Source organism: Lycorma delicatula, chromosome 1 (assembly GCF_047948215.1).
Source record: "Lycorma delicatula isolate Av1 chromosome 1, ASM4794821v1, whole genome shotgun sequence".
Classification (NCBI taxonomy): Eukaryota; Metazoa; Arthropoda; class Insecta; order Hemiptera; family Fulgoridae; genus Lycorma; species Lycorma delicatula.
In genome coordinates this window covers 132,811,387-132,835,784 of record NC_134455.1, presented here as the reverse complement: position 1 = coordinate 132,835,784, position 24,398 = coordinate 132,811,387, and the positions used below count along the sequence as shown (strand labels likewise).

Sequence of the window (24,398 nt, the reverse complement as noted above, 5' to 3'; positions counted from 1 at the left end):
GATCTGCCGCCCACCGAGCACATTTAAAAACGGTGTGCTCGGCGTCGTCCCGTACACCGGGGCAATAGAGGCGGTCTGGGGACGGCGCTTTCCCTATGACATGGAGGTAATCGCAGAAGTATCCGTCACCCCGTTAAAAACTGGGTTATGTAGTACTCCACCTCTCCATGCCACCGCTCCGTCCATGGTCTGACCAGAGGGATAAGCCTTGTGGTCCATCGTCCTCTGATTTTCTGGTTCCAGGTCTGTTGCCATGCGAGAAACATGCGTGTGCGTTCTTCGTTAGCAATGGTCTCCCGATCTTCACCTGCCCGTCGCCTCCTGTAGGACGCCTGGCGCTCCCTTGCCAAAATAGCAATGGGTATGACGCCGGTGACCAAAATTATAATAATAATATTTTATTTATGTATTAGGCACAATAGAACAGCTGCTTGCCTTGGCTTATTGTACATTGAACACAAAACAAAACAAAAAAATAACAAAAAACACAAATCAATGTAATTGAAAAGTTATACAAATAGTCCCTTAAGGCCTTTAATGAATAATTTTTTCATTTGATACAATGAAGTCAACCCTCCCATTATATTTATTAGCAACATCTGTGCGTCTTGCATTCAGAAACAAATCAGATTTTCGCTCAGTTAGAAAAAGTTTGAGATTTCTTATTCTCATATAAGGAACGCGTAGCGCCAAGACGTATCAGATTATTTGAGAACCAAACAGGATATCTGGCTGATTTATTGCGTGCCAATAAAACATTTCTATCAATTTCCTTGATAATAACATCTTGAATTTCAGTGACAGCGGCATCAATATCAGTATTCAACAGAATATTATACCTTGTCGTACTAGAGACCTCATATGAAAGTTGAAAGTAATTTCCCGTTGAAAAATTTCTTTTAGTTCTCGAAATATTTGTCTTTAAATATGGAAAACTCTTTAATAATAATAATAAAAATAATAATAATAATAATGAAAATAAATTTGTTATAGATGAGTCACTCCATTGGAAACTACTGGTTTGAAATATTACTGGGAATTATCGTATTTATTGTAATATTTTATCGTTTCTGGACAAAAAATTATAATTATTGGAAGGATCGTAATGTGCCATGTCTTGAACCAGTTTTTCCTTTTGGTAACGGAAAAGATTTTATTTTGTCAACTCGTTTTGTTGGACTTGTTTTCAAGGACTTATACTTTAAACTAAAAGGTAACATAAAATTATCCATTGTTCAAATTATTTTCAACATTAAAATTTATTTATCTATTTAAATATGTTTAATTTCCAGGCTATATAGATAAACCGTATAGTTGTTCAGTGTACTATATAAGGGAAGATTTGTTTGGTATGCGGGTCAAATAATGAGTATCAGGATATTTGAGCATCGTCACATCTTATAATCTTCTTAAACCAATGCATAATTTTAGTATTGAAAAGTTCCAGAAATATGTATGTACATAAGTACACACAGTATGTATATTGTCGCGTGGTGGTTCCGCGCGGCTCTATCAGGATATTGAGAGGTTGTTGACAATTTAGAATGATTATATAATTACAATTTATTGGTTTAAAATATTCAAATTACAACCAGACAAATTAATAATAATAACAATGGCAATAAATATAATAATAATAATACGAAGTGTGTGAGAAAAGTAATGAAATTGGTAACACTGCGAGCGAACTGGCAACGCTGTGTCTACCGGTCGGTGCTAAACCGGTTTGTTCATCCCTTCCACATGCTCAGTACCAGTTTCTACTCCGTTCAGCTAACACATTATTTTTGACAGCATTTTTGATAAATAGTCATAATAATGTTAATAGCAAGTAATAAATACAGATTACACATAGGACAGAGTTGAAAATAAATAATCGTACGAAATTTTGTACCTGGTATATAAACAGAAAACTAGTATTAAGAACCATTAACAAAAGAAACCGCTAGTTTTAACCGTTTTTAACCATTAGCCTTGTATTACAAACAATCTTATAAAATTCACTTACCAATCCCTTTTTTTGTCTACCCTTACAGTTTATAAACGAAGTGTATTGCATTATTTCTTTCACTTATTCACTTACAGTTTTACTGTAACTAACCGATAATATTTATTGTATACTTGGATTTACTCCGTGGCGTCACCTTAATCGTATCGAACTGGATACCTTGCAGTTCCTCGCAGAACTGCCCTTGCAGGACCGACGTCGTAACGCCTCGCAGACTGGTTCGTGGTACTCCGCTGAATTGATTTTTAACTGGTCTTACTGGGCTGTTTATACTGCTAGTGGCTGTAAGATCAGACCCTAATTTACTTAATTAAGCAGGATTACTTAATTTTATACTAATTTACAATACTAGAATTAACAGTAAATAAAAACAATTAATATTTCATCGAATTAAACATAAAGTGAAGAAGATGAAAACAGACACAAAATTACATCAATTTTCACCCATAACTCAGCTATATTTTAACCTATTTTAAAAAATAAAATGTAATTTTGTGTAAAATAAAAGGCTTAATATTTTAGCCTAACATACATTTTGATAAAATTTATATTTATGGAGATATAACGGATTGAAAAATAAACAAGGCCGCCATTTTGTAATTTGCGAAGGTAAGTCCTGAAGTTTTGTTAATTTTAAAACTTTATTTCAAAATACGCTTACCAAATGTTAATGTGATTCCTCTATCCGAACTTGAGATATACATTTTTATATAAAAATAACAAAATGGTGGACAGGGGGGAGAATGAAGGAGAAATTACCATTTTTCTTAATGATATTTTTTGTTTAGTTTTAAAAGAAGAATCCGAAAAATATAGCCAGCTTACCATTTTAGAAACACCGTATATTAATTAAAACAGGGATCCATTAATTATAAGACGTGAGGTTCCAACTTTAAGATTTCTAATACTTATAGAAGGCTATGTACTAAACACAAATTTGAAATATAATTTATGTAAAACAAAAGGTTGTCAATATGATCTCTTTAAAAATATAAAAAATTAATTCTATTTTAAAAATATTATTCTTATAAGAAAATTAAAAAAAAAAATACCATTTTGAAAAATTTTGATTCGTTTGAAAGATACAATAAAAGTAAAATAGACAATGTATTTTATACACGGATCTGATTATTTATACATTAAAAATACAGAATGTACTTATTATAAATAATATTATCAAAAGTGTAAATATGTGTCCGACAAATATAATTTATCTTCTGATTAGACTGAAGACCTCCTGTTGGCTGGTAATGAATACGCTAACTTCCTTATGCGTCGGTTTTTCCCCTGCCTTCTGGAACCAGACCTCCAGTTAAGCAAGAACATGGTTCCGGGAGGTACCTTTCCCTCTAATCGCCAGACGAGGGAAATGCCATGCCCGGCTATGCCGTTCCCGGCCACACCCAGCAACCGGGAATCGGTCCTTTGTGCTTCTCCTCTAACGGGGACACCCCCGGAGGGATGGCCCCGCCGGGACTCAGTCTTTTAGCTAAGGGGCTCGAGAGCCCCCGCACTTCATGACCACCGACCACCCGAGCGAGCACGGATGAACGGCAGCTCCGCACGGAGCTATCCCTCACCCCCTCGCTTCCCGGTATTTCATTTGCAGTATTCCCGACACAACCCCTATCACATTGTCGAAGTCCACCGAACTGCGTAACATTGTTCCAACGATGGTCCCCACTTCGAACTGCTCAGTTACGGCAGTACAGTCGCGGCGTTCTTCGTCCCACCGCGCGGGCACTAGAATACCACGTGTTCCGGCGTGTCTAATTCCAGACAGTAGGTGCAGAAGAGGTCTTCAGCTCTTCTTCGTCCACATAGGTATGAACGAAAGACCCCACGGCCGGTAAGGTATTGATGACTCTAATCCCAGTCACCACCAGCACCGCCTCAGTCGAGACAGAGGCGTATGCCGATGCCACTTTAAGAGCCATACGGCGTTGTACTCCCTCTAACAGTCTTCTGTTACGCCTTATCTCCATGGCTCTCTTCCACACTGGGGTGCCACAAAGAAGAATTGAGTTCGCCAGATGCGCGTACAGCCTCCTCTTCGACGTACAGAGCCCTCCAACGTTCGATAGTAACTTAACTATTAGGCGTCGGTTAGGACACTTCTACCTAACTTACAAGACATCGATTGGGATCAAACTGACTGAAAAAAAGCGTAGGAAAGGCTGGAGTTGCAGTGAAGTTGTTAAAAATGAAAATATTTTATTTGAAATAGAAATTATTTAAAAATATATTATATTGTAATTTATAATAATTATATCATATAGATCCGAAGATAATAAAATTTTACAAATCGAATAACTTAATAACGGTTAAAAATACTGATCTGATATTTCGTTGGTGGAAACGTATAAAATGGAGACTATCTTTTTTAAAGATTAGGACTCGAACGATCTCGTATCGGTTTAGTAATAAGCGATCTGTTAAAAAAGCGAGTGTGTTAAACAAAGATGGTACACCGATTTATAATACGAAAGGCAAAGTCGAAAGGTGGGTGGAATACATTGACGAGTTATACAGAGGAAATGAATTAGAAAATGGTGTTATAGAGGAAGAAGAAGAAGTCGAAGAGGATGAAAGGGGAGAAAAAATACTGAGATCTGAATTTAAGAGAGCAATAAAAGATTTGAATGTCAAAAAGGCTCCTGGGATAGACGGAATACTTGCAGAATTACTGCGCAGTGCAGGCGAGGAATCGATTGATAGATTATACAAACTGGTGTGTAATATTTACAAAAAGGGGAAATTCCGTCAGACTTCAAAAAGAGTATTATAGTCATGATACCAAAAAAAGCAGGTGCAGATAAATGTGAAGAATACAGCGTAACTGTTCATGCATCAAAAAAAAAAAAATGGCCCCCGTTTTTTTTATCTTAACTAGAATTCTGTGCAGAAGAATTGAGAGGAGAGTGGAAGAAGTGTTAGGAGAAGACCAATTTGGATTCAGAAAAAATATAGGGAAAGGGAAGCAATGTTAGGCCTCAGATTAATAGTAGAAGGAAGTTTAAAGAAAACAAACCAACATACTTGGCATTTATAGACCTAGTAAAGGCATTCGATAACGTAGACTGGAATAAGATGTTCAGCATTTTAAAAAAATTAGGGTTCAAATACAGAGATAGAAGAACAATTGCTAACATGTACAGGAACCAAACAGCAACAGTAACAATTGAAGAACATAAGAAAGAAGCCGTAATAAGAAAGGGAGTCCGACAAGGATGTTCCCTATCTCCGTTACTTTTTAATCTTTACATGGAACTAGCAGTTAATGATGTTAAAGAACAATTTAGATCCGGAGTAACAGTATAAGGTTAAAAGATAAAGATGCTACGATTTGCTGATGTTATAGCAGTTCTAGCTGCGAGTAAAAAAGATTTAGAAGAAACAATGAACGGCATGGATAAACTCCTGCGCAAGAACTACCGCGTTTAAATAAACAAGAACAAAACGAAAGTAAGGAAATTTAGTAGAAATAACGAAGATGGACCACTGAATGTGAAAATAGGAAGAGAAAAGATTATGGAGGAAGAAGAATTTTTTTATGTGGGAAGTAGAATTACTAAAGATGGACGCAGCAAGAGCGATATAAAATGCCGAATAGCACAGGCGAAACGAGCTTTCAGTCAGAAATATAATTTGTTTCAAAAATTAATTTAAACGTCAGGAAAAAATTTTTGAAAGTATATGTTTGGAGCGTCGCTTTATATGGAAGTGAAACTTGGACGATCGGAGTACGTGATAAAAAAAAAATAAAGCTTTTGAAATGCGGTGCTATAGGAGAATGTTAAAAATCAGACGGGTGGATAAAGTGACAAATAAAGAGGTGTCGCGGCAAATTGATGAAGAAAGAAGCATTTGGAAAAATATAGTTAAAAGAAGAGACAGCCTTTTAGGTCACATATAAAGCATCCTGGAATAGTCGCTTTAATACTGGAGGGTCACACAGAAGGAAAAAATTGTGCAGGCAGGCAATGTTTGGAATATGTAAAACAAATTGTTAGGAATGTAGGATGTAGGGGGTAAACTAAAATGAAACGACTAGCACTAGATAGGGAATCTTGGAGAGCTGTATCAAACCAGTCAAATGACTGAAAACAAAAAAAAAAAATTTGAATAAGCGATCGAAATGAAGTCTATCATTCTTGTCATTTCGTTAGCATTTTTTTATTTGTGGTCATAACTTAGCCATTCCTTCAATTATTCTTCAGTTGAGTTTCCGTAAATAGTATATGTTATGCCGATACGATCAAGTCGCTATCTATAGAATTTCTTTCACAAATAGTTATATTTGTCTCTTCAAAAGAAAATAATGATTTTCCATAATCGTTTTAGGGTTTCTATTTTAATTTCACATCTAGCACCCGCTATTCAATAAAGGAGGACATTTTCTATAATGAAACCAGTACAAAAACGTTATCTCACGTGCCGAAAGTGATGATGGATGTTCAACTAAGATTGCTGTGATCACCCGATAAGTCATTAGGGCTTTGTCTAAGGAGAATAATATATTTCGTAATAGATGTACCAAAGAGCTACGAAGAAGGATAAGGTAAGGCCATACAAGATGACGAAAGTTTATGAATTAATCGGTCCCAATGAGGGTAAAAGATTGGAAAATTGTCTTTGGTTCAAGGCGACGGTGTTGTAAATCCTGGAAAACTATACGTTTACAGATTAAGTCCAGTTCCACTTTCTGGCTATGCCAATTAGCAGAACATACGGATTTGAGCTGTTAAAGATCGGCATATCATTTATGAAGAACCTATACACCAACTAAAAGTAGATTTTATTTTACCAGTAATATCAGAGAGAATAGTAAGATCACTTTTTCCGAATATTGCAAAGTGTGCCGCATTTTCATGGAATTCGTTGAACAACTGGATAAGATTCTTTCTTTTTTTTTTAAAGAGGTGGAGGAACCCCATTTACGGGTGCCTAAGCAGTGTCGGGCTCGCTAACAGGTTCCGTCAGTTATAACCAAGGACGTATGTATACCTGCGCACTACCGACTAAACCTCCACCCATGGCTTCCCCCTTCCTGGGACTGCTTATAAAAAATTTCATCAAGAGAAGGGGGAACCGCCCACACACACAGTCATAACAATCCAACGTCACACACCACACAAAGAACACTACTGGAAGCAACACATACAGCACCTGAAATACATACACCGACAACAACAATACACAAGAACCTGCAGAAAACAGGACACGCTACTAACATCCACAACACACACGCGTTATATCTCCACACAGCCATCAAGACAGAAATCTTAAATAGTCACACCACTTACCAGTAGCCACCATCAGACTCACGAGCAGAGTGTCTCCGGCCTCATCGTACCCAGGCAACCCCTACGCGTACGGGGAGCCCCCTAGGCACTCAGCCGAGGACCTCTCCGCCTCCGTATCCTCCGGCGCCATTCTTCTCTGCGGGACTCCTCATATAATTGCAGCTTCCTCATGACCGTCCTCACGAATCTTTCCACAGTCTTCCACTGTGCCTCACTTTGTAATAGGACTCGTAGGGTATCTTCAGGGAGAAACATGTACTCACGTCTCAGGTTACGCTCTTTGGCGAATTGCGGACACAAAAAGAAAACATGTTGCGGGGTCTCTTCCATCTCTCACTCCGGACAATTTTCAGATTGATCGAGCCCGAATCTATACAAATAAGACCTGAATCCCCGATGACCCGCCAGGAATTGCGTTAACTCAAAACTCAGCGTGCCGTGGGTCCTTCGGCACCACGCCCTGATGTCCCCAATAAGGCGGTGGGTCCACTTACCCTTCGTGGCTCGAACCCAACGCTCCTGCCATGTTTGTGCGATCTCTTCTTCAAGTTCCTCACCAGAACGCTTCCTTTCCTCTAATGGAATGTTCTCAGTTCCCTATGGATGAAATTAACTAGGAATGTTTTCAACAGTACGACTCAATGTTTCATAAATTACTGGAGTTTATTTCTTTAATCGAAAAATTCTTTGACGACTACATCATTTACAAGAATTTTTGAGCATCGAGCTCACCTGATTTAATCTTGCAGATTTTTTCCTTAGGGACAAAGGGAAGGAAATGCTACACTTCTTCGGACACTAAAACATTTGGAACAGAACATTTCGCGGGAAATCATAGCTTTTGACAAAGCAACAAGGATATGATCGGTGGTGTCATGAGATGATCGAAGGACATTTTCCGAAAGTTTAGATGGACAGTGATTTAATTCAGAAGTTGTTTCCAACTTGCGAAACGATACAGTATTCTGTTCCTGTTTGGCACATCAAATTTCATCCAGTATGCCCTCAGCTTGACTACAACCGAATTTTTTATCTAACAACAGTGGTGGCTCGTAGCTAAAATTAGTGGGAATGTTGCTCCACAAAATTGTTTTCTGGGATTTTTCAAGGTCATGGTTAATTTTTTTTGTAAAAATAAAAGAACCAAAAAAAAACCGAAGCAAATAGAATAGTTGGAAGCAGGATAATAATCTAATTCTATATTTTATCGCATTCAAGAATACGGCACACGGTTTTTAAGCACATTGTGCTTAAAATCCGTATTCAGTTTAACCGAATAAATAATAAAATGTCATTACAGGTAATATTTTTTAATATTATTAGATAATAACTTAATAAAATGTCCGCTTAAAAACACTACAGTCCAATGGTGCTTAATTTAAATTTCTATATACACAGAAACAAATACATAATTAGTTAACAATAATTATCTTCTCTTTCACCCTTCCAGCGTGTTTTTGGACAGATTTGGCAATCAAAGGGCCCTTGCTTTCTTCCATCTTCTGATCACTACTGAAAAAACAACTAAACCGCTTTCACATTCCTTCCACCGACTAAAGTAGAATAGGGAACGAACAAGGAATGTTCCGTACACACGCGAAGTAAAAAAGAAACTACCTTCTACCAGCACGGCAGGGTCTGTACTGCGGGAGCGTCAGTGCTCTCTCTCCCTCGCAGCTTTGCGCGCAGCTTCCTATTTGCGCATGCGCACAAGAGCCAAACACCACGCTGCTGGAATTGTGAAGCGCACAGTTCCTTAGAGAGAATTTTATACGAGGGTAAGTCAATTATTATCCGCAATGTAGTTATAAATTTTATTGCAATGCAAATAGGAAACTTACATGTACATCATTTTTCAACATAGTCCCCTTGCATTTCAACGCACTTGGTCCATCGTTGCACAAGCTTCTTGATGCTCTCATAAAAGGAGGTTTTTTTTTGTAGCTGCGGTTGAGCTGCGAGCCAGGAATGCACCGCTTCTTTCACCGTTTCGTCCGAGGTAAATCGACAGCCCCTTAATGCCTCTTTGACTGGATCAAACAAGCGGTAGTCAGAAGAGGCAAGATCAGGACTATACGGAGGATGAGCCAGTATTTCAGAGTTGAGTTTCTGGAGCGTTTCAGCAGTGTGGGCAGCAGTATATGGATGGGCATTGTCGTGCAAGAACACAACACCTTTCGACAGCAGTCCTCGGCGTTTGCTTCCAATTGCAGTCTTCAGCTTAGCAGTAAGTATCTCACTGTAACGCGCACTATTTATTGTCCTGCCCCTTTCCTCATAATGTTCCAGTACTGGGCCTTGTGAGTCCCAAAAAACCGTAAGCATCAGTTTTCCTGCGGACGGTTGGGTCTTGAACTTATTTTTTGCAGGGCGAATTTGGATGTTTCCATTCCATACTCTGCCGTTTACTGTCCAGCTCCGTGTTTCGTAACCACTGATGATTTTGTCTAAGAAGATGTCCTGTTCGTTACCATAGCGATCCAAATGTTTTTGGCAGATGTCCAAGCGCGTTTGTTTATGCGACTGTGGGAGTTGTTTTGGGACCCATGTTGCACAGATTTTATGAAACCCAAATCTGTTGTGGATGATTTCATAGGCAGAACCGTGACTACTTTGCAGCCGATATGCCACTTCATCAATAATTACCCGTCCGTCTAAGAAAACCATGTCACGTGGACGCTCAATGTTTTCCTCATATGTGACGGTAAACGGTCGTCCGGCTCCTTCGTCGTGCGTAACACTTGTGCGACCGTTTTTGAATTTTTCAATCCATTCGTAGACACTCCGTTGCGGCAACACACTGTTCCCTTACTGTACCGAAAGTCTTCGATGAATTTCGGCCCCTGATACACCATCCGACCACAAAAAACGGATCGCTGAACGTTGCTCTTCTTTGGTGCAAACAGAAAGCGGAGCAGCCACGGTTTACGGCAGGGGAGCGATAATGGAACTAACCTAGCAGCATCAAACCTGCACAGACATAACAACAACTAAACCACGCATACGTCATCTACGCAACATGACAATACTACCAACATAAACAAAAATATAACTAAATTGCGGATAATAATTGACTTACCTTCGTATTTTTTTCATAAACTGGAGGATGGCTACTGACGTTAAGCTTAAGGATTATATATTGTACAAGTATAAAGAAAGAATTAAAGTAAAAAGGACTCATTATATTAAGTGTTATTAATAATACCAAGTGGAAATAGGGAGTGCTGCAGTTCCACAGTGCCTATGCACGAGCCGCCATTGTCCAACAAGTTTTCATAATTACAGATATTGCTCTTGTGTACTGCGTCTTAAATCACAATAATGACATTGTAGGCGAAATAATAAAAACAATGAAAACACGTGTATTAAAATAAAGAACAAACAATAGATTTGTGCACCATCTTTGTCGTAAATAAATGACACAGTTTAAATTAAGGTAAAGTAATCTTCCAAAAATAGTGTACATTTCAAAAGCAATTAAACGATTGTCAAATCAGGTTTATTAAAATTAACACGTAAAGGGAATCATGAATCTTAGATTAATCGCCGCATAAAGATAATTCGTTAATAATGCATAACTGTAATTTTTGAGGAATTCGGGTTGGATTATTGGAAACTCTTATCACCGAAGCTCATATTATCGCGGTAATATTGTACTCATATAACTGAAAGTTGTTTAGCTACTTTCCAAATATTATTAGTATAGTTTAAATTTATTTTAGAAATATTATTTAAAAATATTAGTATTTAAAAATAATTTTTCTCTATTTTTTTTTTCTATTTTAGGTCTTAAATTTGGAGGTTATATTCTTATGAGAAGACCAGGACTCTTATTACGAGATCCAGAAATTATAAAACAAATAATGACAAAAGATTTTAATTATTTTACTGATAGAGGTAATACAGTGGATGAAGAAAACGATCCGTTAACGGCTCATCTATTTAATTTATGTGGCGAAAAATGGAGAAAATTACGAATCAAATTAACACCAACATTTACATCCGGTAAAATGAAAACAATGTTTTATTTGATTAAAACTTGTAGCAAACAACTTGAAAGAAATCTTAACGATTATGCCGAGAGAGAAGATGTTATCGAATTAAAATATTTTACAGCAAGATTTACGATCGATACAATCGGTTCATGTGCGTTCGGACTCGATATCGATTCATTAAACAATCCTGATAATGAATTTTATAGGATATCAAAAGGAATTTTTCAATTATCAATGAAGTCGAACATTCGTAACGCATTAAATTCTATTATACCAGGTATAACTAAAACTTTAGGTATTAAGTTTACACCGAAAGATAGGGAGGAGTTTTTTTTCCGTATTGTCCGTGAGAGTGTTGATTACAGAGAGAGAAATAAAGTTACTCGAAATGATTTTTTGGATTTACTTATTCAGTTAAAGAACGGCCATCAGATTACTGATGATAATGAAAAAAAATCAAATCATCAAGTGACTGAAATTTGTAACAACCTTCGCAGAAATAATGAAGATTCTGGTCAATTATTGGATCAAAATTCTACAAATGATTTAAGTAAGTATGATTGTATTAATTTTATTTTTTGTTTGGTATTTTAGGAAGTTCGGCAATACTTAATATAGCTGTATATTCATCAAACAGTGATGTATACATTGATATAGAGGTACATTTCAAGAAGATTACCGCCGAAGAAAGGCGATCTACGTATAATTAGTCAGTTAGTCATTTTAGTTAGTTGGTTATTTGTTAGATAGCGCCACATAAAGGAGAAAATAGATTAAACTTATAATCTAACTTTATATCTATATAAATAAAAATGTAAATGTTCGTTTGTTTAAAATTTTAAATCTCCGAAAGTTCTTCACCGAACTTTTGCTTTGAAATTTTGACATAACGTTGCATTCGAATGCGCGCGTGTTTTTATTTACCTACTATATACCAAAGATGTGAGAGGTAAAAACATGTATTTTTTAAAAAATAGCGCTACCTGTTGGATGTAAAAGCAACACACGCAATACTAAACATTTTACGATTCCATTTCAATTTTTCCGATATGTGTGTCCGTTATAGACAAAAAACTACTGGGTCGATTTACACGCAGGGGAAAAGGGAGAAAGAGAAAAATTGGAAAAATCTAAAAAGATAAAACGGAAGGGGAAAAATGAAAAACGGGAAAAATAAATGAAAAGGGGAAAGGAGAAAAAAGAAAAGGGGAAGGAGGAAAGATCACAGAAAATAGGGGGAAGAAAAATGGTGGAATGAAATGGAAAGAGGAGGATAAATGGGAAGAGAGAATATAGTAAAAATCAAAATGGGAAAAGGAAAATTGGAAAGGGAAATGGGAAAAAGGAAAAGGCTAAATTTTGTGAAGTTCTGTAATGTTCATTTTTTTATGTTTTATCAAACTTTCAATTGTGTTCATTTAATCTATACATATATACTATAATCTAGCAACAGAAAAGCATTGCCAGTAATAAATAAGTTTATATAAGTAACTAAATAAATATATATATAAATTTATGTAATAAATAAATCTAAAAATATAAAGAAAATCTAGGCAAACTTAACCTAGGCTCACTTCGCTTGCTAACCTTCGCTCGCTAGTCAAGGTTAGCGAGCGTAGGTTAAGTTTGGTTAGATTATATTTTTAATTTTATTGGTGCAGATTAGAATTTTAATTTATTTTTTCGTTTTAGTGGCGCCACCTTTTTTTTTTTTTTTTTTTTTTATTCCTCTACTCCCCTGGGCCGGACCGACTTGATGGTATTACGCCACCCAGGGGAGTGTCCGTTACTCTAATTAGCTCTCCCTACCTACCGGCATGGCAGGTCGGGCTAAACGGTGGCTCTTTTGAGGTTTATTTCAATTTTGTCCTTTATGGCACCATACCATACCTCAATGCCGTGGTGTGGCCCATGGATCTTTTGATATTTTTTATTTCTACCAAACACACCCAAGGAGTCCCCAGCAGATCATTGAAACCAGTACACCTCAGCATGCTGGCTCTCGCTGCCGAGGCTGTCCACCCCACCTAACAAACTAGTACCCCATATTTCTTTCATCTATGTTCTTTTGCTTTAAAACTGTTCTTATGTAATCAGCAACCTTTTTCCATTTTACCTCACTATCAAGCATATAGTCAACTATTTCCTTCAGCGTTTTCCCTCTAATACCTGCATACTGCCTTAACCCCTGCCATTTGTGGCACCTCAAAATGGTATGCTCAACATCATCTTGTTCTACACAGTACATACACGTAGGCTGATCTCTTTTGGCAATTTTATAAAGATATGCATTGAAACAACCATGCCCTGTTAAAAATTGTGTAACATAATAATCCATTTCACCGTGACGCCTACTTGTCCATATTAATATGTCAGGTATTAATAATCTAGTCCAATTAGCTACCCCTGCATCCAGCCATCTTTGCTGCCATAAGTTATATATCTCTTCTTTTACTTCATTATCTGTTCTGCCTAAGTATTTCTCAATCTGTATTTAGCGATAAGATCTATAGGGAAAATTCCAGAAAGGACACAGAGTGCCTCATAAGAGACCGTTCTGTAGGCCGATACAACTCCTAAGAGTACCCCTCTGTATATCTTCTTCATTCTATCTCTATTCCTTCCAATATTGAATGCTGACCACCATGCCGGAACGGCATACAACATTGCAGAAGTCACTGTCGACGCAAGAAGTCTTCTCTTCGAAGCCCTTGGTGCTCCCTTCTTTGACATTAATGCATTCAAACTTTTCATCATTCTTTCTGCACTATCACATATTTTTAAAACATGTTCTGTAAAACGACAGTTCTTCTGCAATGTGACTCCCAAATATTTTAACATCTGTACTTCCTCTATTCTGTGACCATCAATGTGTATATCAACCGATTCTAGTACCTTACATCCGGTGAACTTGACATATTTACATTTATTCACAGATAATTGTAACCCTCTTGTACGTAACCATCTAGCTACTATTTCTAGTGACAGGTTTGTCTTATCTTTAACTTCTTCCATTGTTTTAGCTTGTGCGAGCACAGCTAAATCATCAGCATAAGCAATAAGCTGTACCCCTTCTGGATACCTTAAACTAAGTACACCATCAAAGAACAGGATCCATAGTAATGGGCCCAGAACTGAACCTTGCGGCACACCGCCTTACATATTGAAGTGTACTTCATCTTCTTGTGTACTAATCTTACACCTTCTTTCATTGAGATATTCCTCAATTTGTCTCCGCAGGTACGAGCTGATTCTCTTCTCTTCCATGGCCATATTTATGTGTCTCCATACTATTGTACGGAATGCATTCTTCATGTCAAGTGATACCATTAATGGAATCTGTCTAGTTCACCAAGTACCTCTTCTAGACTCCTCGGCCCAATTAATCACCTTACTGATGGCCTGAACGATGGATCTCCCCTTCCAGAAGCCATATTGATTTGGGCTTATGTCCAAGCCTTCCTCAACCTCGCTCACTATGCGGCCAGCCAACATCTTTTCCACAAGCTTTCCCGTTGTGTTCAGGAGGCTCAATGGTCTATACGTCATATTTCCTCTTTCATCTGTGCTCTTCGGTAATAACACAACTCTCGCCTCCTTCCAACACTCCAGGAAAGTCTTGTTTACTAGTCCATGGCTGACCACCTCTAGTATCTCCATTGGAGCTTGATTGATAAGTTTCTTAATAATTGCCGCTGGGATATAATCCGGACCAGGACTTTTCTTTATAGCTAACATACGTCCAGCACATAAGAGCTCACTCATTGCAAAACGTCTGCTCTCACATTCAGTGTGTCTCTTCTCATCGGGCGTGAAATGTGGGAATAGACCGAACCTTTTGGTAATTATTCTGTAAGCCATACCCCAGGGATCTTTATCGAGTTCTTCACATAGCCTTGCCCAATGGTCTCTCTTTTCTTTTCTTATTGTTCTATTTAGTGTTCTTCTTGCATCTATGTATCTCATGTTGGCCTCTTAATATCTCAGTCCACCTGCTATTCTGAGCCTCTGCTTAATTCGTCTTTTATTTTGCAGAATCTGCCTAAGATAAGCGATTTCTCCAGTCCACCAATACACCATTCGTTTTCTAACTCCATTGTGCATCTCCCTATCCATCTCTTGTTTTATTATATTAGCAAGGGTTTCTGGCATGAGTTGTTCAATCTGAAGGCAACTTTACCTGTAATAGCCTCTATCTGTTCTGCAGTGAATCTAGGAACAGTTTCTCGATCATAACTATTAAAAACTAATGTCTTTCAGTGTAAACATTGTTGCATAATGATCACTGGCTATATCCTGTTGTAGCACTTGCCAGCTCCATGCCTTCTCCATCTATCATCCAGGATAGTGAGGTCTAAGATTGAGGTATGATCTCTAGCCTCGAATATTGGAGTGTCATTATTTATACATTGACATCTTACTGTCTCCATTAATTCCATCAACATTTCTCCTCTCCTATTGGTACTGCGGCCCCCGGCTGCCAACAGCCTACTATTGAAGTCACCTAGCATTATGATCTTTTTGTCTGTGTTAGTGATCACATTTTGAATTATGTCAAGTGTCCTAACAAATTCTACATTATCCACATTCGGTGTTATATAAACTCCAACGATTGTTGCCGACAGTGTTTCTGCAGCCACACCTCTAACCCTCTAGAGGTAAAGGTGAGGTAAACACCTTTACTTCTAAAAATAAGTTTCCAAGCAATCTTATGACTGACATCTTTAATTGCCACATTTCCTACAGTGTCAGTATGCCATCCTGTTCTTGCTGCCATATAAATATTTGGCTCAGTTACAATTCAAAAACTCAACATTTTTCTACACTATCAGCCTAGACACAAGATCGTGCAACAGCCTACTCCTGTTTACATTAGCCTGTAGCACTCTAAGCATCCTGGTGTTTTCCACATTGCCATGCCCCAGTCCTATGTTCATTACTATCACATTTGAAACATTTTTTGGGCTCCTGACAATTAGCTATTGTATGTCCTCTACCCCCACAGTTAAAGCACAGGTCGCTTCTATCAGGGCCTTTATATTCATGACGTCTGTGCCCAGTTTAAAGCACCTGTAGCATTTCTCAGTGTCTTCTCTTATGAATGCTGTACAGTTAACACAGCCTATTCTTATTCGCTGCTCTACTACTTTGCTCGCCGCCCTGTATGATGTGATATAGTCACATTTTTAGTTTCAGCAAATCCTGGTCTAATTGTGGAGATTTTCACATCCTCCGCTTTGCCAATCCTCATCTTTAATGCAGCTAGGATCTCTTCTTCCATAGTATCACTTTCTACATCTCTTATATGTACTATCGTTCTTCTTCCACCTCTTGTTCTGAGATCGACTTTTAAATCCGCTACCTTATCTTTGAGGATATTTGTGAACTCTGTTGCCTGTTCTGGTCCTTGTATCCTTACTAAGACTTCTTCATTTCTCCCTTTTTTTACAGATATAACATCTTTAGTGTTATCTCTATTTACTGCCGTTTTCATTGCCCCCAAAAGTTAAGCATAGGTCTTACCCTCTGATTTTACCACTATGGTTCTACTATTCTCCACAGGTGGGGTGGCCTTCATAATGCGCGGCTGTCCTGGTCTAACCTGTGTTGAAGCCACATCAGTGTGTAACGTCAAGACTTTAGTGGTTTCCTCATTACTCCTGTTCAGTTAAGACACTATCTTCTTCATGTAATTGCCTACATGGTTATTAGGCACTATGTAGGACAGATTAGTGGTATTGTTCATAATTCTCCTCAAAGCTTTCAGAATTATCATCATTGTATTCTTTACCTCCATGTTTGAGTCATAAAAGATTTTATACTTATTTCTTTTAACCTCTGTATGTTCACTCAGTATCGTTTGCTCATCCCTTAGTATGTCACCTGCCTTATATTTTAATCTACCAGATTCATCATCACTATTTCCATGAATTTTACTAATATCACTAAAACTACAAGTATCGCCCACTTCGGTGGGGAGCTCTGTAACCAAACTCAATTTAGATCTCAATGCATTCGGCCATCTTCTATTTAACATCCCTATTAATTCTTCATAAGATAATTCCTTATTAAGAATTTGCTCCTCGTAATCATCTCCAACCAGAAAATCTGTTTGTGTTGCCTGCGTTATCTGAACTGCTGGCACAGAAGACATCTCAGCCAAAGTGTTTAAGCCCTCATAAATTTTTTTCAACTCCGACTCGTGTGTACCTATGTATTTAGTCAGTCCAGGACCAATGTGTTGCTTTAATGCAATCATCTTCAGGCCAAGTTGGTATATCAGACTGCCCAGTGTTTCTGGCAGCTCCTCCTCCTCTGAGGAGCCCGTCAAGAGTCCTCTTTGACGGGCTCTCTTTTTAACTTTAAGATCCACTTTTTTCACATGTGGCAATTTCTGCGCACTGGTACTACTTTGTCCGGACGTACCTTCCAAAGGAAGCGATCCCCGACGTGGCATTGTGTGGTATTGTACTCAGGGGCCAAAATGTATTCGACCGAATCTGGGGTCAAAAAATTTGGGTGGGTGGGGTCAAAAGGGTCGGGGGGGTTATGAAAGAATTTATATCAAGGAATAATGAAAATTGGATGTATGGTTCAGGAGTTCTTACGAAAAAGGAAATCCCCCTATAAAATCTCTTCACGTAGGACTTTGAAAAAATTCTCTCCTCTATGTAGAATAACAGAAAAATTTTCAAAGTCGTTGTTTACTACTAATTATACACTTGTTGTAACGTGTCTTATGACTTAGAATATTTCACTTAAAAACTGTATATTCTAACCGAAACGTACCGATATAGACCTGAAAGCTCTTTGTTTTTCAATTAGGACTAGTAAAAAATTTAATTAGATCAGAATAGCCTTTGTAGATGTTTAAACGCTTGCCTTCCCACACCAGAGGGTAATACCTTTAAGTCAAGGGAAAAATCTAGAATACATTTAGTTGAATATTTATGTAAATACTAGCAGATCGGCAATGTTTTGATATTGGTAGATTTGTGTATATATAAATATATATAAATAATATATAAATATATATATATAAATATATATATATATAGATTAAATGAGCATAATTGAAAGTTTGATAAAACATTAACAAAATGAACATTACGGAACATCACAAAATTTAATCTTTCACTGTATAAAGTTCTGAATGTAAATAAATCCAATTGGCAAAACAGCCCTACCTATCGGATTTAATTCAAACTACTCTCTAAACACAGTAGTCGGTTCAAAATACATGTAACTTTTTTTCTACTGGTCAGATCGAGGATTTCAATAGCTTTAAACCTTCTCCGGACAACGTGAACCATTTTGCAAAAACCTGCGCGTAAATTGGTCCAATAGTACTACTCTATAGCGGACACACATACGAACATTGCTTTATATATATATATATATATATATATATATATATATATATATATATAGCAAGACCCGGCATATATATATATATATATAGAGAGAGAGAGAGAGAGAGTGAGAGTGAGAGAAGAGAGAGTGGGAGAGAGAGAGTTTAAATGAACACAATTTAAAATTTGATAAAAAAATTAAAAAACTAAACTTCACAAATTTTACCTTTCACTTATTCTCCTTCCCCTTTTCCAACCTCTCCCTTTCACCCTTCCCCCTTTCACCCTTCTCCCTCACCTCTCTCCCAGTTTCCTTTTTATCCTTTCCCCCTTTCCCCTTTACTCTTTCCACCTTTTCCCCGTTTTCCATTTTCTCCTTTTTCCCTTTTGCCCGCGCGTAAATCGGTCCATTAATTTTTTGGTCTTTAGCGGACACATATACGAACATGCCTTTTATATATATATATATATATATATATATAGAATGAAAAAGTCTGTTTGTATATTTGTTTCATAAATATATCGACACCTAGCGGGTTCATTTGTTCAAAAACGGAAAAAATCGAAAAAAGTAAGAAGCGAAGGAGAGGAAAATGGATAGGGGAAAGCAGCAAAAAGAAAAGAGGAAAGGGGGAAGGGAAATTAGGGAAAGAGAAATGGGGGAAGGAAATAGGAAAGGATGATGAGAAGGGGTAATAATATAAAAATTTATATCTCAAGTTCGGATAAAAGAATCAAATTAATATTTTTTAAGTGTCTTTTCAATAAAGTTTTAAAATTAAAAGAAAATCAGGACTTAAATACCTTCGCAAATTACAAAATGGCGGCCATGCTTATTTTTCAATCCGTTATATTTCCATAAATATTAGTTTTATATAAATTTATATTATTTGTTAAAATATTAAGCCTTTTATTTTAAACAAAATCATATTTTATTTTTTTAAATCGGTTAACAAACAGTCGAGTCATGGTAGAAAATTGATGTTATAATTTTGTATCTGTTTTCATGTCCTCCACTTGACGTTCAATTCGATTTAAATATTAATTGTTTTTATTTATTGTTAATTCTAGTACGTATGAAACTAAGTAATAATTTTCTCACAATAAAGACCTAATTATTAAAAAAATAAAACAACTATCTGTGATAATCTTACGTTAATTGTTGTAGAACATTAGGTGTACTTTTTCTTTTAAATAAACAATTAACAATTGTTAAAAGTTATAAGAGATGTTCAAAGTGTTCACATTAGAAATTACCCAAGTCTCCGGTCTTTTTCCGAGAGATTGTCTAAATCTCTCGTTCAAAAATTTTTTGATCGTTTTTTGAATTTTTGATCGTTCAAAAATTCCGGAAGTATTTCTAATTTCTTGAAATTCATTTTGGATCCTTTGTTGAAGATCCTCAATGTTGAGCATTGGAGTTGAATAGACAACATATGTTTCAAATGGCTTCACAGGTAGAAGTCAAGAGAATTTCAATTAGGTGATCGGGCAGGCCAGGGCAGGGATCATCCGCGCCCTATCCATTTTTTCATGGAAAGTTTAATACAGGAAATCTGATACCGACTGACTGAAATGTGCTGGAGCTTCATCATATACCTTTTTAATTGTAGAGGTTCTAAAAAATGTGGAAGATTTTCGGCAAATGAGCAAGATAATTTTCTCCATTTAAACGATTTGGTAGAATGACAGGACCCAAAAGATAGTCATTAAAAATACCTGCCAAGATTTAGGAAAAATCTTTGTTGATGGCTACTTTGGAATGTACCATGAGATATCTTCCAAAGTACCTTCCTTATTACTGTTAACATGATCAACAGTAATAGTCGCTGTGTAAAATTATATTAAAGTGAAAAATTAATATCAATTGTTTTATTATGTAATGTTAAATTTTATTGTTATAAAATTATTACTTAATTTGTAATTTGTTACTAATACTAGAATTAACAATAAATAAAAACAATTAATACTTAATCGAATTGAACATAAAGTGGAGAAGATGAAAATAGACACAAAAATACGACATCAATTTTTTCCATAACTCTGTTATTTGTTAACAATTTAAAAAAATAAAACGTCATTTTGTGTAAAATAAAAATCTTAATATTTTAGCAAAACATACATTTTGAAAAAAATAATATTTATGGAGATATAATGGATTGAAAAATAAACATTGATGCCATTTTGTAATTTGCAAAGTTGTTTAAGTCCTGATTATTTGTTAATTTTAAAACTTTACTACAAAGACGCTTACAAAATATTAATGTGATTCCTTTATCCGAACTTGAGATATAAATTTTTATATAAAAATAACAAGATGATGGACAGGGGGTTGAACGAAGGAGAAATTGCCATTTTTCCTAAGGATATTTTTTGTTTAGTTTTACAAGTAGAATCCGAAAAACTATAGCCAGCTTACCATATTAGAAACACTCTGTTTACGTTATGGAAATTATTTTATGGTATTATGTATTTATAATACATAAATGAATAAAAAAATTGTATTGAAAGCATTTAAAAATAATTAATTTGTTATGAAAGAAGGTCTGCAACAGCATAGAATAATGCAATGAGTCATAACTACTGGATGATGCGATTCTAAAATGAGTCATACATACATCTTTTGTATGTATGTGCTGATATAATATATTTCAGTGTAAACGTATCTCAGTTATGATGTATTCTAAATTTACATTTCATCATTTGAATTGAAGGTGTACAGTGAATATTTTTTGTAATGTTTGTATATTGTGTGATTTTGCAAAATGCCTAGAAATTGTATAACCCCTCGCCATGGACAACTTTTTCTACATTTGTGGTGAGGTAACATTTAAATTTCAGAAACATAGTTTTACATCAAAAAATGTTACTAACTTTATTTTGGCTGCATTGTTGATGACCAAGATAAACATTGGGCCCCTCATATTTGTTATGCTAAGTGTGTCAGACTCCTCACAAGTTGGTCGAAGGGTTCTTGACAAATGAACTTTGTTGTTCCAATGATTTGGTGGGAACCAAAAGACCATGCCACCAAATGTTACTTTTGTCTGACTAATATTGCGGGCATTAGTTCAAAATCAAAGCATACTATTTCATACCCTAATTTACCATCTGCCATGCACAAATTAAGAAACTGTCTGCGCCTAAATCACCAGAAAATATCATATTTAGCGATGATCAACAACACCAAGATTTGGCAGAGGATAATGATGATGTAAGGATTGATCCAAACTATGAAGCTTTGTGTTCGTTTGGTGAACCACATTACTAACACAAGGGGACCTCAATGACAATGTACGAGATCTGAATTTATCAAAAAAGGAGGCAGAATTTTTAGGCTCACAGCTAAAAGGTTGGAACCTTCCCCACCACGAAACAAAATTATGTATTTTTAGAAACATGCATAATGACTTCAAGAACTTCTTTGTCTTTGAAAATGAACTTTTTGTCTATAATGAAACCATTTAGTTATGGGTACAAATTAGAGGAGAGGAATTTGTTTACTGATTCATCTAAAGCTAGTCTGAAAGCTGTGCTTTTGCACGTTGGGAATGAGTTTCATCAGTACCTCTAGCTTTTGCTACGGATCTGAAAGAAACTTACATGAATATGAAACTTCTTCTAGATAAAATAAAGTATGAAGAATTTCAGTGATGACTTGAAAATAATTGCTGTGTTGCTAGGTCATCAAATTGGTTCCACAAATACTGTTGTGTACTTTGCGAGGGGGACAAGAGAACTGAAAAAATCATTACATACAGAAAGAGTGGCCAAACCGAACAGTGTTATCTTCAGGAAAGAAAAATGTTGTTAATGCACCATTTGTTGATTCAAAAACGTTTATTTATCTCCACTATATGTAAAACTGGGGGTTATCAAAAACTTCATGAAAGCACTGGATCGAAGTGGGCTTGGATTCACTTACTTAAAAAATAAGTTTCCCAAGATCAGTGAAGCAAAACTCAAAGAAGGAATCTTTGTAGAACCTCTAATTAGAGATTTATTTAAACATAACAACTTTTATAGTATGTTAAATGAGTTGAAGAAACCTGCATGGAAATCTTTTAAGAGCATTTGCCAGAACTTCTTAGGAAACCATAAATCTGAAAACTACCAGGAAATAGTGGCTGATATTTTAAAATGTTATAAAATCATGGGATGGTACATGTCACTGAAGATTTTCTTCTTGGATTCGCACTTGGATTTCTTCCCACCAAATCTATGAGTAGTCAGTGATGAAAATGGTGAACGGTTCTATCAGAATATTTTGGATATGGAAAAGCAGTACCAGGGCAAGTGGGGTCCAAGCATGCTAGCAGACTATTGTTAGACCCTAAAGAAAGATAAATATCGAAAGATAAATATCATAAAGCAAAATATCGTAGAAAATCAAATATTAAATGACTTTTTAGGTAAGATTATGTGTTATATTAAGAACGCATTTTAAATACTGAATATTGAAAAATTTAAATAGTTATCTCTAAGAATCCTTACATGATAGACTAATTCTGAAACCGTATTTGAATTCAACACAGAAAATTCTATTAGATTCACCCATTTTCACATCTGAGACAAAACATAAATCAAATTTTGTATACAAGTCTAATATTCAAATGCTGGGCTTTCTTTCCAAATGAAGAGGTTTTAAGACAAGAAAGCAAAACAATTTATAGTAAAATTTTGTAAACGACAAACGAGGTTAGTGAGCCATGTACTTCCAAGATAAGTTAATCTGGTATTGGAGGGACATGTAAAAGGTAAACACTGTACTGGAAATCAAGAATTATTATAAATGAAACAGTTAATTGAGGATGTAGGGTTAGTAATAATTATTTTGAGGTTAAAAGATTCGTGTGGTCTACAGTGTTAGCTAAATAAGCCATTTTATTGATATTCTACAAAATAATCATATATAGTTTAAATAAACTAAGAAAAAATACACAGTTCAAGTTATGTAAACTCAACAATAACAAATAAATTACCTCTCTCAGTACAAAAAAATCTAAATTAAAACAAATAATAGTATTTCTACACAAGGTTTCATTAATTTTGAATGAACCTTCCATCTCATGTATAATAAAACTAATTTTATTAATCAGAATGATGATATGTGAAAAAACCAATTTATTTGTTTTCAAATATGCAAAGTTATTTTTAAAAAAAACATCTTTTTCGAGAAAATTTCCAGCTCTTTTGTCTATTCATTAAACCTACTCAGTATGAGTAATTTAAGTACATTAATTAAACTGACATTAATAAATATTTTAACCTACAAAAGTAGATGATGAGTCTATTGATCATAAGAAACATTTACTTCAAATTTTGATGAGGTGATACTTAATATTTTGTTATTTTACTCTATGTATTTTATTTTCTTAATAATTATATATTTATGTACTTCCAAGAACCTTTTAATTAATTCATAATGCTCAATATAATACCAATTACAACCTACTTTTAATTATATTTTAATATTTGCTTTTAAAATTGCAGTTTTAACCAACGAATTAATGACAGCACAATGTTTTGTATTTTTTATTGCTGGTTACGAAACATCATCGACTACTCTAAGTTTCTGTCTATATGAATTAGCACTTAATGAAGAGATACAAACAAAATTACAAGAAGAAATTGATAAAGTATTAGCAAAACATAATGGAGACATATCATATGAATCTTTAAAGGAAATGACATACATGGATAGAGTAGTTGAAGGTAAGATTTAAAAATAATTTTC

At 35.7% G+C, this 24,398-nt stretch overlaps 1 protein-coding gene across 1 annotated transcript in view; it reads left to right on the top strand.

The window, feature by feature from the left end:
- Positions 1 to 24,398, top strand: part of LOC142318190 (putative cytochrome P450 6a17) — a 37,174-nt gene that overhangs the window by 6,954 nt on the left and 5,822 nt on the right. The window contains exons 2-4 of the mRNA XM_075354742.1: positions 994 to 1,213; positions 11,101 to 11,859; positions 24,155 to 24,376. Coding sequence (XP_075210857.1) covers positions 994 to 1,213; positions 11,101 to 11,859; positions 24,155 to 24,376 — 1,201 coding nt within the window. The remainder of the gene's footprint in view (positions 1 to 993; positions 1,214 to 11,100; positions 11,860 to 24,154; positions 24,377 to 24,398) is intronic.